The 17,477-nt window shown below is 37.5% G+C and overlaps 2 protein-coding genes and 1 long non-coding RNA gene across 3 annotated transcripts in view; 2 read left to right on the forward strand and 1 right to left on the reverse strand.

The window, feature by feature from the left end:
* The window catches only part of LOC143921171 (uncharacterized), an 895,047-nt gene that overhangs the window by 444,350 nt on the left and 433,220 nt on the right, over window positions 1–17,477 (forward strand). The window lies entirely within an intron of this gene.
* The window catches only part of LOC143921164 (uncharacterized), a 754,379-nt gene that overhangs the window by 443,232 nt on the left and 293,670 nt on the right, over window positions 1–17,477 (reverse strand). The gene's annotated exons all lie outside the window — the stretch shown is intronic.
* LOC143921601 (uncharacterized) lies at window positions 14,489–16,456 on the forward strand. The gene is made up of 3 exons (XM_077444951.1): window positions 14,489–14,537; window positions 14,644–14,800; window positions 16,070–16,456. Exons 2-3 carry the CDS (start codon window positions 14,675–14,677, stop codon window positions 16,454–16,456), a joined length of 513 nt encoding a protein of 170 aa, XP_077301077.1. The 5' UTR covers window positions 14,489–14,537; window positions 14,644–14,674.

Below are 17,477 nucleotides of genomic sequence, written 5' to 3' on the forward strand. Positions count from 1 at the left end.
ATTCAACGATTTGATTTAAATTCATGATTTTGTTAAAGAAATTATTAAATTTCAATTTATTAGTTGATTCACTTCGATAAAATTGGAGACTAGTTGATGCATACCGTAATGTTATTAATTAAAAAATAAATAAAAAGGAGTCAGAGTCGGTTGATTTTTTTTTACGACTCCGATTTCGACTGCTCCGACTGCCCTGCATTTGAGGAAATATTGAAAATACAACATTTGAAAAAAAATTCGTTTATAAAATTCCCACATCTTCCAAAACAATGTTCTTAAAAATCGGTGTGTGAGAGACTACACAGTAAAAGGGAAACTTTCTTGATTAGTTTTGTGCCGGCGTAAAATCACTTCAATGACGCTTCTGCTCCGAATCTTACCCATAGAAGCTAGCACTTAAAACATTGTGCGCTATATCTCATTTCATATTGCTATCTTTTGAAAGAATTATCTGCACTATCGTTATTATTCTAGAAATGATAAATTCTCGGAGTGTACTCATAGTTATTTAAGAAACCCGATGCAACTGTGTATTCTGACGTTTGTCCTACTGCCAGATATCATTGTCACTGCTACGTGTGAAGATCTTGGCATGTCGAGCACGAACTCCTTGCACCGAGCAGAGCAGCGGTGCAGTGGTATGGGTAAGGTTCTGCGGTGAAGTGTGCTGTGCGCGCCCTTGTCGCCTCTCAGTTTGGAGTGCCTGGTGAAGGTTTATCGGAGCAGACGATGGTTCGGCAGCAGACCAGACATCAGACCGGAGCAGGTCCGCAGCTGTCAATTGGCGGTATAATTTGACGATGGAAGAATCGCGCCGGTATCTATCTCTCTCTCTTTCTCTCTCTGTCCCTCTTGCCGCTCATTTAACAGCTATTTCGGTGGCGGCTGCCGCCCCGTTGACGTAATAAGACACGTGCCATTCAAAAAGTCTTAGCTGTATGTAGAGCGCGCGCGCGCATTTTAGCAAATGCAGATAGATCTGTCTAGGGATCGAAATCGATGCGTTCGGTTCGATGTTTGACGTACGCACGCGCGTGCTCGTACGTGGGCGTGCGCGTGTGTACGCCCGGGTCCTTGACCTTCGCGTGTGGGCGCCCGCGCCGCATAAATAACTGCACTCCACCGGTTGACCACAACTGACCTGACTCTGACTCTGACTCGCTTGTATTTCGCATATCATGGCCAGGTCATGAACCAAACTCCAGGCTCGTCAAATCCGCCGACAGTCTGCTCCGAACCGCTCCAATACTATCCGTTCCGGAAGGTAATCCTTCTGCACATCATAAGGTCTGGGTTCACTTTTGGCGACACGATATCGTTGCACCCTAATCTTCCATCGTTCCAAGACCTTTCTTTATTATTTACCTGAAATTTCACGGCTTTTGAATGTCTACTTGTTACATTACAAATGACCAAACTGCGCAAAATGGCAAAGTTTCAAAACGAGAGGCGCCGGGTTCGATCCCGTGAGTTGACCTCGATTGAAAAGAATTTATCTGTAATGCTGCTGGTCAGGCTTGGATATTTGTGACTCCCGATCGATCGTTGCCTATCAGAGTTTGCCAATTTGTTTGATTTCATTGTTGAAACGGTTCCTCGATTAAATTGGCTAAACACTTTCCTACCTACTATGTCACCACTATTTGAGTATGATTATTAATCATAATCAGTGATTAATGTACAATAAAACGTACATATGTACAAGTTAAAATTCATATATGTCTCATTAATTTCGAGTTTTCAGTGTCTCGTAATTCAGTGACTTGTGTTTGTAATAAAAAAAAGGCTGCATTGTTTGCATTTGGCCAGGAAGACGCATTGGGGTTTATATAATAAAATAAAATATGTTATCAGACCAATGAGCGAAGTGAAATATAGAAGAGCCTTGTAAAAATGGTCCAAGACTTACTGCACCGACGTGTCGTGTCTCTAAAAGTGGATCCAAATCTTCAAGAGGTGTTTCATTTTGAAATATGACGTTCAAGTTAGTATGCTTGGAATGTTGTGCTCATACACTGCCTCAAACTTCTTAAATCAACAACTGAACGACCTTACATACTTCACCTCTCGGAAGTAGACACACACAATTTCAGTTCGGCTTGTGAAAAATTTGATGAAGCCGTTTTGGAAGATCCTGATTTTCATCAATATTTCCAATTCAAACTCATGGTCGACGAGGGGGGGGGGGGGGAGCCGGGATAAAATCCGAGGACCCCGACTATTCGAAAGGCCCCGTATCGGAAATCATACCTGTTACATCATACTTTTTTATTCAATTAATTAAAAAAAAGGCAACCAACCAATAGGTATTTTTCTAATAGTTCTGATAGATTTTTCGCATAGTAAAAGTATGTACATCTAAAAGATCGTCATAGGGCCCGAAAGTATTTTTTCCCAGGGCCCAGGAATCCTCTCGGAATTACCAACTTTTAGACAATTTTGTCAAATTTAGACTGCTTGTTGTGTGAGTCTATTTAAAACGTACACCACTAACTGCATTGTGGATGATTTGAATTATGCGATGCCTAAAACATTTATAAGATATTTTTATTGTTTTAATGTGAGGCATTGACAAATGTGTTTAATTCAGTTCTTCCTACCAGTTGAATTTTTTCGAATGAAGTACATATGTATGTAGTTAAACTATCTTCTGATGGTTAAGTGTTAGGCAAAAAGATCCAACACGGTTCTAGTGATGTCCAATTTTTTTTTTTTAAATATATTTGACGTGTAAGTATGTGGTCTGAAAAATATGTACGATATTAGAAAACAAAAATTTGAGGAACAATAAAGTAAACTTAGTCAAATGGGTACGTACCACTTCAACACATGTGACCTTTGGAGTCCGTATACCATTTTCGATCAGTAGACTTACCTTGTTTGAAGACAGTTTTGGCACTCTATCAATATCGTCATAAAGTCACCGGTAGCGATGTTGCAAAAAAAATGCACCGTACCGCAAAAATGACGGACTCATTTCGTACATTCATATTATTTTTTTGTAACACGCTTAAAAGTGATGAGTGAAAAAAAATGAGTCAGTCGTCAATTCTTTGCGACTATCAAAAGCTTGGCAAAATGCCTCCATCCGCTCGGATGAAAATATACGAATTGAATTATTCTCTAATTATTTCGTGTTTTTTTTTCCTCCACTCGTTCATTCTTACTCTGGGACAACACAATGATCGAAATGCTTAACCTTTACTCGGACGGTGGAATCGTCGGTAAAATTCGAAGGGGAACGAAATTGATTGCGAGTGGGGGTCTGCGTCTATCTCTGTCGGTGTTGATTCCGAGTCAGGTTGATCTTTGTGTGTCAAGGTCTGTCTGGGTCACGGCGTACGCAGACACTTTCTACGGCGACGTGTAGTCGCGACGTTACGAATATTAGTCATTTCGTCTAGCAGAGAAAGTGTAATCGACTTGAGAATTTGCACAAATATTGATCTTAATTACGGGCGACTTCGCACTAAATTTAATAGTCCAGACCCGGGGCGAAACTCCTGCTCCTCCTCCGACTGAAGTTGGATTCGACTTTTCTTATTGAGTACATAAAACTATTGTCCGTTATATATACATACATATGTATACATATATGCTTACTGCGAACACTATTATACTAAAATTAAGTATAATTTAAGTACATATGTATAATTTTTAGTCTTTCTATGGAAACCTTTGAGTTATAGTATGATTCGTATGTTAGGAGTTTTTGCGGAAATGAAATCGCTTTCACGGGTGTCTTGTACATTAAAAAAAATACACATCTATGTATATATAAATTTACTAGTGGTTTTACCCGGCTTCGCTCGGTATTTGTAATATAAACCGCTTAAACATGACTAATCTAATAGTAAACATTTTATTAAATTTATTTGAATAGTTTCATTTTGTATACATTTATTTGAATATTCATTTGTTATTTAATAAATTTGACTGTCACGAACAAACAAACATATATACTAAGTCTCTTTCGAAATTATATGTATACCAGAATCCGGTGCCCCCCCCCCCCCCCGGCACCATCCAGGGTCTTCGCCTCCGGCGCCGCTCGGGACTTTGCCCCCGGGGACTTCGCCTCCGGGGACTTTATTTATAATGTATAATAATATATATAAAATAATATTTATAATGTATAATAATATAGTATTATTAGCCAGCAGATTTCATTGTTGAAACGGTTCCCGATTAAAAATTGGCTAAAATCCTTCCTACCTACTATGTCACCACTATTTGAGTATGATTAATGTACAATAAAATTTATGTACAATTCATAGACGTCTCGTTATTTTGCGAGTTTTTCAGTGTCTCGTAATTCAGCGACTTGTATAATAAAAATGCTGTATTGTTTGTAATTGACCAGGAAGGCGCATTGGGGTTTACCTGTAAGGCCTTCCTGGTATAAAATGTAATAAAAAATAAAAAAATCTTATATTAATGTTAGTGTATAACTTAATAGGAAAAAAATCAAAAACCTTTTAATAATGTATTTATTGGAATGAAATTTTCATTTCAGTATGTATATGCTTATTATTTTATTTGCTTTTTTTTCATTGTTCTCAAGTATCCTAACACTCGAGACGCGGCTACTCATGTTTTGAAATTGTGCGCCGAAATGGTAGATTTGATGAAAATCCTTCAATACATTTCGAGTATGATCAAATTTGACACCGGAGTCGGTGTCGTCTTATAGGTATACAATGCCAGCGTCAAATCTTACATAGATCTTGTCATAAAAAAATACCACAACAAGCAGACAGATTCACTTTCGTTATTTCCTCATCGGGAACAAATTAAATATTCAAAGTAAACTTACCTCAAAGATATTTGCACCAAATTATACTCGAATTAACCGAAACTACTTGCAATATTTGAAGCGTATCACATTCTTCACCACCAAAGTGACTTTCAGCAGAAATTTCAACAATAAATGTACAATATATCAAAAACAAAGAGGCATATCTTACATATATTCGTCTGCGGCCTCTCCGGTGGTTTGCAATTCGACTTGTGTATTGCACCAACTTTCGGCTGTGGCAATTTTAAATTCAAATCTCAACTCTCAAACGGAAATTTGACCCACATTTTTGAGACCATCGTTCGGAATTTACATGTGCTGCTATGAAAGCAGCTACTAACAGCACAGACAGTTTGGGGCGGGATTAGGGGGAAGGCGCGTGACGTCACGCCCAAACTCCCCAACTCGGTCCGTGCGTGCCCTACATTCGTCCGACTTTCCATTATTCACGATTTTTCCTAGGAGGGACACCCCGACTACCCCCACGTACCTCGTCGCTCCCCCCATTGACTCCATAGTAGCAACCCTCCCACCCTATCCTCACCCTCCACGTTCTTCGCACGTCGGCAAAATCCTTCCGATATTTCTGCAGAAATAACATTAGACATGCACGCGTGACACGAGCAGACTTCCATTGTAGAAACGTGCTATACCAAGTTTAGATACTTGCGACATTTACTTTTTTCCAAACTAGGACAAAACAAAATCGAGGATAAAATGGATTAAATAAAAAAAAATTGCCGTTTGCTGTATTTTTTATACATTTATTTGCTTTGTGAACGAATTAAATTTCGTTTTTTACGGTTATTTATGGACTTGGTACAATATTTCATGCATTTTTACCATAACTTTGGCGAAATATGTTACCGGGTCAACTAATCATTACGATTATAAAGCTTTATAGCTCTATTTTAATAATATTATGTAGTCGCTATGTATTATATAATCCAGGGCTGTGGAGTCCGAGCAATTCAAGTGGAGTCGGAGTCATAAAACATCAACCGACTCCGACTCCCTTTTTATTATGTTCTTTAATTAATAGTATTACGGTATGTGTCAACTAGAGTTTACAATTTTATTGAAGTAAATCCATTAATAAATATAAATTTAATAATTTCCTTATAAAAATCATAATTTTAAATTACATTATAAATAAAATTGTTGAACTTCAGGTATTTTAATTTTTTGTGGTCAAAACCGCTTGTTTTTCCGTCTCATACTTTTTTTTTTGTTCTCATATTTACTCTTAATTTGACTTATTTGTGTATGAAATTCATACACATACAATATTAATTTTGTATCTATTTCTTTACCAATAATTCAATAAATTGGATTATACATACATATGTCAATTTTGAATGATTTTTTTAATTCTTTCAATTTTTATTATTTTTATTAGTAACAATTCTACACGAAGTTGATCTTACTAAAATCTTTTAAGTTGGAGTCGGTAATCTCCACAGCCCTAGTATAATCTCAAATGTATAGCCATGTTAAATAAGAAAATTTTCCGTTTATTCCCCACGGATAGATGTAAATCGACGTCAAATTTCCTTTGCCAAAATTAAAGTTTCATTTATCGCCACAAAATTCCAAAAAATAATGTAGTGAAGCCGTATTTAATTATGATTTTCAGCTTAAGTTTCTGAGGTTTTTGCTTGGTATTGGCTCAGCTCCAAAACTTTGACGTGTAGTATTGCACCATATATGGCTCAATTTTTATTTATTTTTCAATTAAAAGCTTAGTCGGTTGTAAGAGTTCTTAACTAAGTACATTACAAACTGGGATAATCCCAGCCAAATCTGAACGTATGTACATATGTATTATAACATTATAAGTCTAGACTCGGTTATATATGTACATAAATACATACATACATACGTTTGTATCTCAAGTGCGTCATATTTGAACAGTGACTTATATCAAAATAACAATCTATTCCACTTTCGATATCAATGAAAGTGATAGCGTTCTGTTTGCGATGTGTATATATTTGACTTTTCATTGATTATCAGAACCGATAATATCCGTCTCTGTTTATTTGCACAAAGGTCGTTACGCTCCTTCTGTGTTGTTTTTTTTTTCCGCGCGAGATAAACGACTCGGTTGAATATTTCAAATTACCACCTCTCGTTATGTTAACGCATGACAAAAGAGCCTTAGATAAAAATTAATTATGAATACGTTCTTTAGCGCTCAAAATACTCGTAGACGGTGGCGTGGGAAGAAGCGCATTTAGTAAATTGATCGTTTTAGCCTTACCGTCTTATGTAAAGTCGGATGAGAGTGTTTGGCAAGGCGTAACGTCCGCATTGTGTTTGTGTGCGTCGCGTGTAGGCCTGGTCTAGTCTAGACCGATGACGCAACCGTTGAAGGCCTAAGTGGGTCAGGACGCGGGCCGCGCCTCCGCCCCCCGTCTGGCGTGACGCACGCCGCCGCCCCCTGGCGCCCCCTTCGCCCCCATCAGCTCCATCCCCCGCCACCCCGTTCGGACATGCCGCTGTCTCTGCCGCCACCCGCTTCCTGCCGCCGTGTGCCGCCGCCTGAATCGATCACACTCTACCCCGCCTCTGCCCACTGCCCAACCGTTTTACCTACATATGGGTCTTCCACGTGCAACCCAGGAAAAATCTAGATTTTCCTACATACATACATATGTACGTACTTCGATAGATTTTCAACCATTTTCCTTCTCGTACTGAACATTTTTTTGAAATTGTTAAGTTTTGAACGTGGATATCCTTCTGCTGGTCGTCAATATCAGATCAATGTATATAGCCAGCAGTTTCGTTATAATGCTTACCACCGAGAGGTTCCCGACTTTAAGCCCTGGGTTGATTTCTGCAGTGCTGCTGGTCAGACTTGGGGCGAAATCACACAGCGGTGAAAAATGATCGTAGGTTTGTCCGATGTGCAAATCTACAGTTTTCGCTTTGGTTAGCTATTCTAACTTATGCCGTAGACGGATGCTTTTGAAAGGGTGCTTACTTGGAGTCGAACAAAAATACCCAAGAAATGCCGGGTAAGTTTGTTTGGTTACTGTCTTGTGATACTTTGACCAAAAACGTTTTTCGGAAAAGAGTTCATTACAAGCCTCTTCTATATTTCACTTCCCTCTTTTTTATGTCTAACTTTAACCCAAACAGCACCGTGAAATTTGAAGACATCCACTTATATTACTTCTCTGCATAAATATATGTAAATTTTGTTACACTGCAATAGTCCTTCTACCCATTTTCTTCTGATATTGAACATTCTTAGGAATTGTCGGTTTTTGAACCTAGAAATCCTTCTGCAAAATGTAATATCATCTCATCATCAATACATTACTATATCCGTTTCGGCCAGTGGTGTCACCCCAATTTTGGAACTAGGGGTTTTCAAATAATTTTTCAAAAAAAATATTTTGAAAATACGTACATTTTTTTCGTCCAAGGCACTATTACATGAAAGTTCATTTATAATTTTTCACAAAAATTATATGAATTATTAAATAACGGGTTTCCGGAAATTTTTGATTTTTAACAACCCGTAAACTCATGCAAACCATTAGGGTGACACCACTGGTTTCGGCCTGTTTTAATCTGGCCGTAGGTATTATCTAAAGGACATCCTACATACCTTTTATTACTTTGGACATAGTTCGTCAGATTTTAATGCTAACATTTAATCGATTTTCTAAGTGTTATTCAGCCCCAAGGTTGCCAGACATCTTTAGCATTAGATACTTACATGTACATACATATATGTATGTAGAATATTTTTCAAGTCACTTATTTTCTTGTTTATGTAAGTTGAGTTTTAATTTCGATTGTACAATTATATTTTTACAAATTTTCTTTGTGATTCTTCTTTCGAAACTCTCACTATTTATAGCAATATGTACGTACATATGTGTATAGAGAGGACACATTCATCGTGTTCATCACTGAGCACTTATTTGATGTCCTCATCAATCTACTGTACGTGCAAAGCAAACATGATTATGCAAATTTTATGCAAACTATTACCACATCGTTTTTATCTTTGAAATATGTAGAGTATAATAGAGTTTTCCAGACCATATCTTAGATCACTTTTCGAAACAAGTCTTCCGTGAGAAATGTGATCAAATCTCTCAAACTTTGATCCAAACAATGCAAAAATTCAAAGAGACGATGAGACAATCCCTAAGCAAAGTGTTCAAAGTTAAATAAAGTTCGGATGGTAGATGATTCTCTCACCACACTCAAACTCCTCTTCAATTTTCTCGATGACACCAGTTTGTTTGCTTGGGCTCCAATTTGATTTCGGAGATTAAATCTCTTTCATCTCAGTCTATCGATCTTTCGCCGTCACGTTCGTCCCTTTTGAATGACAAGCCAGTCCTATCATTGAAACGTCCCTCATCGGAGATGCGAGCCGCCTGCTGAAAAATAAGAATAGGCTTTTATAATTTGCAAATTTTCGCGAACTGTGGTTATGATAATCAGGATGAAAGGACACAACGCTATTGATTTTTTGAGCGGCGGCAACGTATGTATTGTGGAACATCCGTGAATGTGATTCGAACCGGGCAGAATGGGGACCCGGGGCAGATGGCGGGCAACCTCGACCCCGCCGTCTACACGTGCCACTTCACACCCTTCCCTCGTCTAACCCAACAAACACGCCTAATTTAAATATTAACCCTTTGCGTGCCATTGTAATATCACCCTTTACCGTATTGATGCGGACGCGTGCCCACAGACAGCCATCTCGCGTCTGCCGAATCTCTACAATGTTCTCTTTGGCCGATTTGCTCCTTTCATGTACATAATAGAACCCCTATGCTTCAATGTTTTATGGTCAGCACACACAATAGTTCTACGTAATGCTTCCTAACGAACAGGACATTGACATGGCGTCAATCTCGGCTCGGGTGTCAAGAGGTCAATGATAACGATTGATGATGAGGATTTAAGTTCAACAAAATAGTCTTGCAAAAAAGCTCGACTACGATCCAGGCTTTAAGTTCAGGATTATGACTGAGCGATGGAAAGTCGCCTAGTTTAGGAACATGGTTACGTTTGTAATGACGTGTAAAATTACCCAGCCGTACCACCCACCTGCTTACAACAGGGGATGGTTATCCATTTGGATTTATACGGCACACCCTTAAGTGTTTGGAAAAAAATACTGTCCGACAAACAACCTTCAGTCGAAAACGACCTCTGCCAGTATTGCCTGGTGAAAAATAAAAGTTACGTATGTTGGACGTTCGTTTTTCACTTTCTTATGTACGAATAATAAAACGAAACGAAATAAAATCGTTCAATTCCGAAGATTCATCACGAGCGTTCTTTGTCGTTTTTTCAACTGAAGAATAGGCATTCTTCGTGTTCGCATTTTATTATCCATGAAAAAATTTAATCTACATTATTTTATATTTTCTATTAAATTACATATCTACCAAATTACTTTATAATACATAAAACACATTTTTTCAAAATATGTAGGATACCATATAAATTGATATTGATATGATCTTGAAAAGTCACGCACACCCAGCCTTTGGGAAATTTTGGAAGATTTAAGAAAAATGAAAATCCTAAATGATGAAAAGGTTGTCAAGGAACGTAATCCCTAAAATATACTACATACAGCAACGAAAAAAAATCATTCTTATTTTTTATGTAACATAACACGGCAAAAGACTAAATTATCCAATTATTTCCTACCCTCAAAAGGGAACAGGTTTTCACCGTGAAGGGGAATAAATTGCACACTTAGCAGGAATTGAATCTGATATTCCACTAAAAGAATGTTGAAAATGCTCTCAAAAAAATGAAACACTTTCAAATTTTGCCAATTTACTGTGGGTGCTTTGTTTTATAAACGCTCTTCATACATACATAAAAAATATAGCGTTAATAAGATTAAGTTTTTGATTGAACGTTCTTATCAGATGAAATTCGATATTCTACCGAACCTTTTCCACGGTCCGACCTTAGTCTCGCCTCTCTTTTTCGACAAAACAAACTGTGCTCGATAAAATTTTACATTACATCCGCCGTGGAGGGGAGGAGAAGAGGGTGATCACGATTTTCAGCGTAGGCAAGTAGCAAGTAGCACGTGTAGTTGTGTTGCCGGGTGTTCCTGGAATTCCTTCCTGCTCCCACATAAGATAGCTACGAGTCGGGGGAGAGGGTGAGAGAATGGGGGCGACGTGCTCGCCTACCGGGTGTTCTGGGTGAAATATTGGTTTTCCTGTCTGGGAGGGAGTGAGGTGGAGAGTCAGGGGTGGATGGGCAGACAACTCAACCCCCCTCCCTATCTCGGTGAAGGGGGGGTGCTGCCGCCGTCTGCGGCCCTCCATTGATAACGGCGTACCCCACCACCCCCTCTTGAGGTACTCAGCCCGACATCGACCCCCTCACTCCCACTCATACCATCCCATCTGCTCTCAACACCTAAACCGAAAGTGAATTTACCATAAAATATTTTGAATTTTGTAACGCAATGAGCCGAAGCTTTTTTTATAGCGCCTTCTATATATGTACTTTCCTCCTAATCGAATTTATAAAGATATATTCATTAGGTCAACGCTTCATACGTTTTATTAAAATAAAGCATTTTAAAATTATAATATTTATGTACACAACTAATATATTACATTAATTTTAATTTTGTGAATACGCTACTTTTCTGTTTATGGATACCGGCATAAAATTTTTCACAACTCATTTTATGGACTTCTCCTTTGCATATGTTAAATAAATATCATATAAGATCTCTCATTAGCTACAAGGATCGTTTCATACGGTCGAAGCTAGGATTTTTTTAGGGGTGGGCTGAAACACGGGCGCCCATATAAATATTAGTTATATATTCGCCACATTTCAGACCAAATTATCAAATTAATTTTGCTATTTTTTCTTTTAATTTTTGGTTTTCATGTTTATTCACTGAAATAAATAAAATATGTATGTTAAATTTAAGGCCCAAATAATTCATTCATGATCGTATGATATGTATATCTTGACATAATTGTAATATATTATTTTTTTTTTAATTTAGGGAACGACTGTGTCGTTTCATAAGGATTTTCGGTTACTTAGTTCCATTCTTTACATAAACTAGGCTACTTGAAAAATATTTCAATATATCTCTTTCGTTTTTTCATTACCCTATTTGGCCTCATATTATTTTGCTCGGTGAAATAACGACCATATAGGAACAACAATAAAAATGGGAGAAAAACACAATTTTTTTATTTATTTTTTAAATCGTAGACAAAGTAAAAGTTGTAATGAGTAATACATAAATAGTTTTTTTAACGACCATATATACATTTTCCAAACTATCGTCCTCTTCCTTGAAAAATTTCTAGATACGCTGTTCTATGGCGCTAGGGTAAAAATGAAAAAAAAATCAACCATAGCCACACAACAACCGCTTTACGGCCTCACACCGTCACGTTGGCACCGTGCACGGCCCGCGGATCAAATTTTCCAAAATGGCCGAAATGCACCGAACGTCAACTGTCAAAACGTATGAGTCGATGAAAACGTAAAACCACGCGCGCGTTTGACATGTTGTCATTCGCACATCGCGACTACGCAAAGCGGGGCGCGCGAATGCGAATGAAGCGAAAGAGAATATGCGAGAGAGATGCGCGTTTGCGTGTGCGTGTGTGTCAGTATAATTAGCCCGGGGCGGTGTGGGTAGTGGGTAGCGGGAAGAGTGGAGTGGGTACGCCTATACGCCTATACGCCTATACGCCTATACGACTATACGACTATACGACTATAGCGATGGCTACGATCATGCGTGTGCGTATGCGTATGCGTATAGGTAGTACTAGCGAGCTTTCGCCGAAGCTCTCTGTCGGCGCGCTCACGTGACGCGTCGCTGTCAAACGGTCACATAACCTGGCGACGGGTGTCCAGGCTGGCCGGGGGGCGATCGCGACGCGACACGTGACGTGACCCGCCCCGCCCCGCCTCGCCTCGCCTCGCCTCGACTCGCCCCCCCCCCCAACATGATCTCCTTCTGTCTGGTGAGTGGAAGATGGAAGAGCCGACACCGTTTTGCGGTAAACAGTGTGGCCAACTCACGTGCGCTCGCTCACCCCTCTACCCTGTGCATAGCGAGAAAAGTTCCATCCTTGCACACCCCCCCCGACACATCTTCAATCTCCACGTTGTCACTCTAATACGGTATATTTTTGGCTCCGTGTGACAGATTGCTCTGCTAAAATACTATCACTGTTCTCATAGTTGGAAAAATGTACAAATCATCCACTTTTAAAAGTGATTTATAAAAAAGAGTGTTTTAAAAGTTTCCCCTTCTATACAAAAATATGTAATTGTTTGTTTGAAATATGTCTTTGAATAATGTTGATGAAATGTCTCTATCAAAGTATAGTTTGATTTTTTTCCATATTTCTATTTGTTGGATGTTGATGTTTGATCAAAATATGTCTAAATAACGTCATTACAATGTGTAGTTCGTTTGCTACATATATTATTTCTAAAGTACTGAATGAATACATCTCATATTTTCAATGCACATTGAAATATTTACTTAAAAATGATATAAAAAAACTGTAATATATGTACGTAGAGCAATTTGACTTTTATAAAATGGCTGAAAAAATGTCTGTTTGATTTGTTTTTATTGGTTCAATGCTAGTATTTACTCAAAATTTATTATCATAGAGACCTTTAATCAATTTTTTTATATGTAAAAAGATTTGACTTATTATTTTATATATCGGAAGTTGATTATGTCTTATATTTTCAATGTAGGATTTGTTGGATGTTATAATGTTTGCTCGGAATATGTCTTAAATGACATTGATGAAATGAAATTTTACCCGTATATAATTTCACATAAAAGTTTGGTTTGTATATCGAATAGGCCAAGGATGATTCTATTCTGTATTGTGAATATATACATATATGTACATAAAATATACTTGACATTTAAGTTCAACAGATGTAGTATAGATTCATAAGGCTATTTTATTAATATATCGGAGAGGCCAAGAAAATGATTTCAATGGATTTTTTTTGTCATACATAAATTGTTTGCCAGTCGTTGTTCTACATTTTTATATTTTCAATATTAAATTTTTATCAAAATATCTACTAATTAACCGCAACCAAAATACTAATTTATCAAAGACCGAGAACTCCATTGAAATAAAGTAACTCATATCGAAAAAGCCAAAATTATATTATTACTGATGGGTGAAATCTTAGATTGAATTTGTTTAAAACAAACAAATTTTCATTCATTTTGCCATACTTGACTTACATATATTGTATGTATATTTCTATTTTATGTAATATCTGACATAAATAGTTGATTCATAAATAATTTACTCTTTGAACGATATGATAATACAATGTTTTAAAATCGATACAAATATTAGCTCTGCTGAAATGCAAGCTTGGCTTAAATGTATTAATGCCGCATCATCCCTGAAGTGTTGTAGAAAATTTAAATTCACTAGTGAAAGCCGATGTGTTTACCAAATTTAAAAGTATATTATACAATTCGTTTATATTGAAAAGTTATTATGTACTATGAATATTTATAAAAAATTGTGCTGTTTAATGTGATTGTTTCCTAATAAGTGAATTTTGCGTTTCAGATGCTCTCAGTGCAGTCACCGGGGTGCGCGGGAATGGAGCGGCTGGGTACACTGGGGGGGCCAGGGGGAGGAGGGGGTGTAGACCGCCAACGTCAATGCCGTGATCGTAATGATCTGTAAGTTTCACATTATATATTTCTAGTTTGATATTTTAAAAGCTTTTTATTATTATTTTACTGATGAGTGGTGCCGATGACTGATTTTAGAATTTATTTTTGGCAGGAATCATCTACATCGTGAGGTTAGCTGGTTAATGGAGATTAATGCACTATCACGTGGTGTACATAATTCAGATGCACTGAACCTTCCACATCGAATTCCACTTCCTGATGGTGAACAAGGACAGGACCGTCAATTACAACTGCGAGTTGCATATCAGGTATACGTCGATCTTTGCCAACATTAGAATCACGTTTATTTAAGATTCCTTTATCATTTTGTCGTTAAATGTTGATTATCTGTGACGATAACGATTAAGCGTTTGTTTTATAATGGGCAATTGATTTTTGGAAAGTTTTTCATTAAACTTTCACAGAAAGTTTGAACAAAATCTTGAAAAGGATTTATATTATTATCTGCTGCTGTAATATAATCCATTTTGGATATTTTAGTGCTCATGTAAAGTATTTTCTTTTATCTCTCTAAATGTATCAATTTCACGCTACTGAAATATACCATAAATGCAAAAACTGAGAATGACATAGTTTTTGTCACTCTTAATGAAATTTAGGATTGTATGTTTGTTTCAATCCACGTTGTACATTTCGTTCGTTCATGAAAATACTATTTTGTTCATACACAAACCAATTTGGCCAGCTAAAGCTTACACAAAAGAACAAATTGCACAAACTATTAGGCATAAGTTATTAAGTTATATAAGTTATAAGTATTCTCAATCATTTGTCCCATTCTCCATGTATGTATGCTTACCCTGGGTTGCAATATTTTAATATTAGCGGAAATGGTAATTATAGAAATGTTGTAATGGGGTTTCCATAGGATTTACCATTTCAAATGCATATTTGGCATTTTAAAATCTCAAAGGTTTTGATAGTTAAAAGTTTCATGCGATACTTGGTTAGTCTATTTGAAGATAGCTTTTGACTGTTAGCACTTAAACTAAAACCAATAGTTCGTGTATGAACAAATTAGTATGTTCATGAACAAACCAGAGTTAATACTTGGACTGTAATATATTATATATGTATAATAAAATAATAATTTTTCATCAATTTTACTGTAATAAGGTGTTGCAATACAAATGATCAACCTATCAGCATTATGTTTTTTAGTGTTCTTCATTGAAAAATCTTAAAAAACATAACATTTATATGTATATACTTGTTAGCCACTTGTTTTAAATTTAATAGACATACCTTGGGTGCCCACAAAGATGGTCTTGTTCACTAATGTATCGCACTTAAATTTTTTATTTATTTACTTTGACAGTAAACAGAATGGATCTGCATTCCTATTGATCAACCAACTTTAGTATATGCGAACCTCTAAATACTCTATTTCTATTGGTCAGAATACCCTAGCTGAGCAATAAAATATTTAGGCCTAAATTGTAATGAAATTTCCATTTGAATTTAAGTATATATGTATTATAAACGTAATACTAATTAGTGTTTAAAATTGTTTCCAGCAATCAGAGTTGACACGATCTGCAATACAACCACCGCCGAATAAATCAGTGCAAGACGTACCCGATTGGGCGCCGCCACCACCGCGAAAACCTCCTTCGCCTCACAAGAAAGACAACCTGATGCAGAAGGCTGTGAAGTACCTGGCGAAAATTAGTGGTGTTAAAGGTGCAGAGAGTACCGCGCACACGGGAACAGTGACGGGAGTGGAGACAGGAGAGGTGGCGGGCGCGGGTGGCGGAGGAGGGACGGGGACGGGAACAGGGACGGCGGAAGCGACCCGCCAGGCGCCGTGCGTGATGGTCCCTCTGCGGCCGCCGCCCGCGCCCGCGCCTCCACCCCCTGCGCCCCCGGCCCCGCCCTCCCCGCCGCATGCGCCTCCTAGTTGAAATGGACTATTTACGAGACTTATTCAAATTAGAAAATATATATTCCTTCTCCACGAGAGATATATCAAGAAATATATATATACTTGTATAGGTATTATAGTTTTAATGTGTATAAAAGACTTATTTTTTCAATTGGAGCCGAGGATGGCATTTTTGATTGAGAGCGCTGGCCGTCTGCTCGCCCCCCAGTTGGCGCTCCGCACCTGCGTCGGACACCTCGTCTATGCGAAACGTGCTTAGGTGCCCCAACACTATCTGATCATTTGTGTATATTGTAAACACATTCCATGTAATAGAACATGCAACTGTCCGGGTGGAACGAGTATGTGATCGTGACCCGTGGGGCTCAGTGGCGGTAGCGTAGCGGGCACACACTCGGCTGCTGTGGACCTCAGCCAACCACCAACCACCAAACCACGACCACCAGCCGCCCCGTTATATAAATATATATATATATATATATATATATATATATATATATATATATATATATATATATATATATATATATATATATATATATATATGTATATATTTATATATTATATATTATCTAATTAAATTTGTAGCCAATGAATGGGAGCACAGCGGGCATCCCTGTCTCCGTACTTATGTGCACTCGTACGGGGCTGCCTGCTGGACATTTTATTATTATTTCTTTTTTGTTTCTTTTTCTTTGTTATGATAAAATGACAATTATAGATTATGAGAATATAAGCGAATGTGATTGATGCGCCATTATCTTAAACAGGCGCTTTCTTTAATATCGTTTATCAAGTATTCCACGTTTTCATTAACTGTGTATAAATTGTTATTCATTTCTTCGTGTGGCGAGAGCAATACATAGACGAAAGAGGAAATGCGTAATTTTTATAGGCTTTCACATTTTTTATTCTCATTTGGTGTGGGGGCTAAATTTCTAAAAGCAAAAACTTCGATGGAAACGCCTGACGGGACATGTGTTACAAAAACTAAAAAAAATAGCCCCTCTGTATTCTAGCATTTGAACTAGTCGTTTAAA

The sequence above is a fragment of the Arctopsyche grandis genome, chromosome 13 (genome assembly GCF_051622035.1).
Source record: "Arctopsyche grandis isolate Sample6627 chromosome 13, ASM5162203v2, whole genome shotgun sequence".
In the NCBI taxonomy this organism is placed as follows: domain Eukaryota; kingdom Metazoa; phylum Arthropoda; class Insecta; order Trichoptera; family Hydropsychidae; genus Arctopsyche; species Arctopsyche grandis.

Bases quoted from the DNA above. Each gene is read 5' to 3' on its own strand.
- LOC143921601 (XM_077444951.1), top strand. From the start codon at position 14,675: ATGGAGATTAATGCACTATCACGTGGTGTACATAATTCAGATGCACTG. The intron at 14,801-16,069 runs GTATACGTCGAT...AATTGTTTCCAG, and splicing joins AACTGCGAGTTGCATATCAG to CAATCAGAGTTGACACGATC.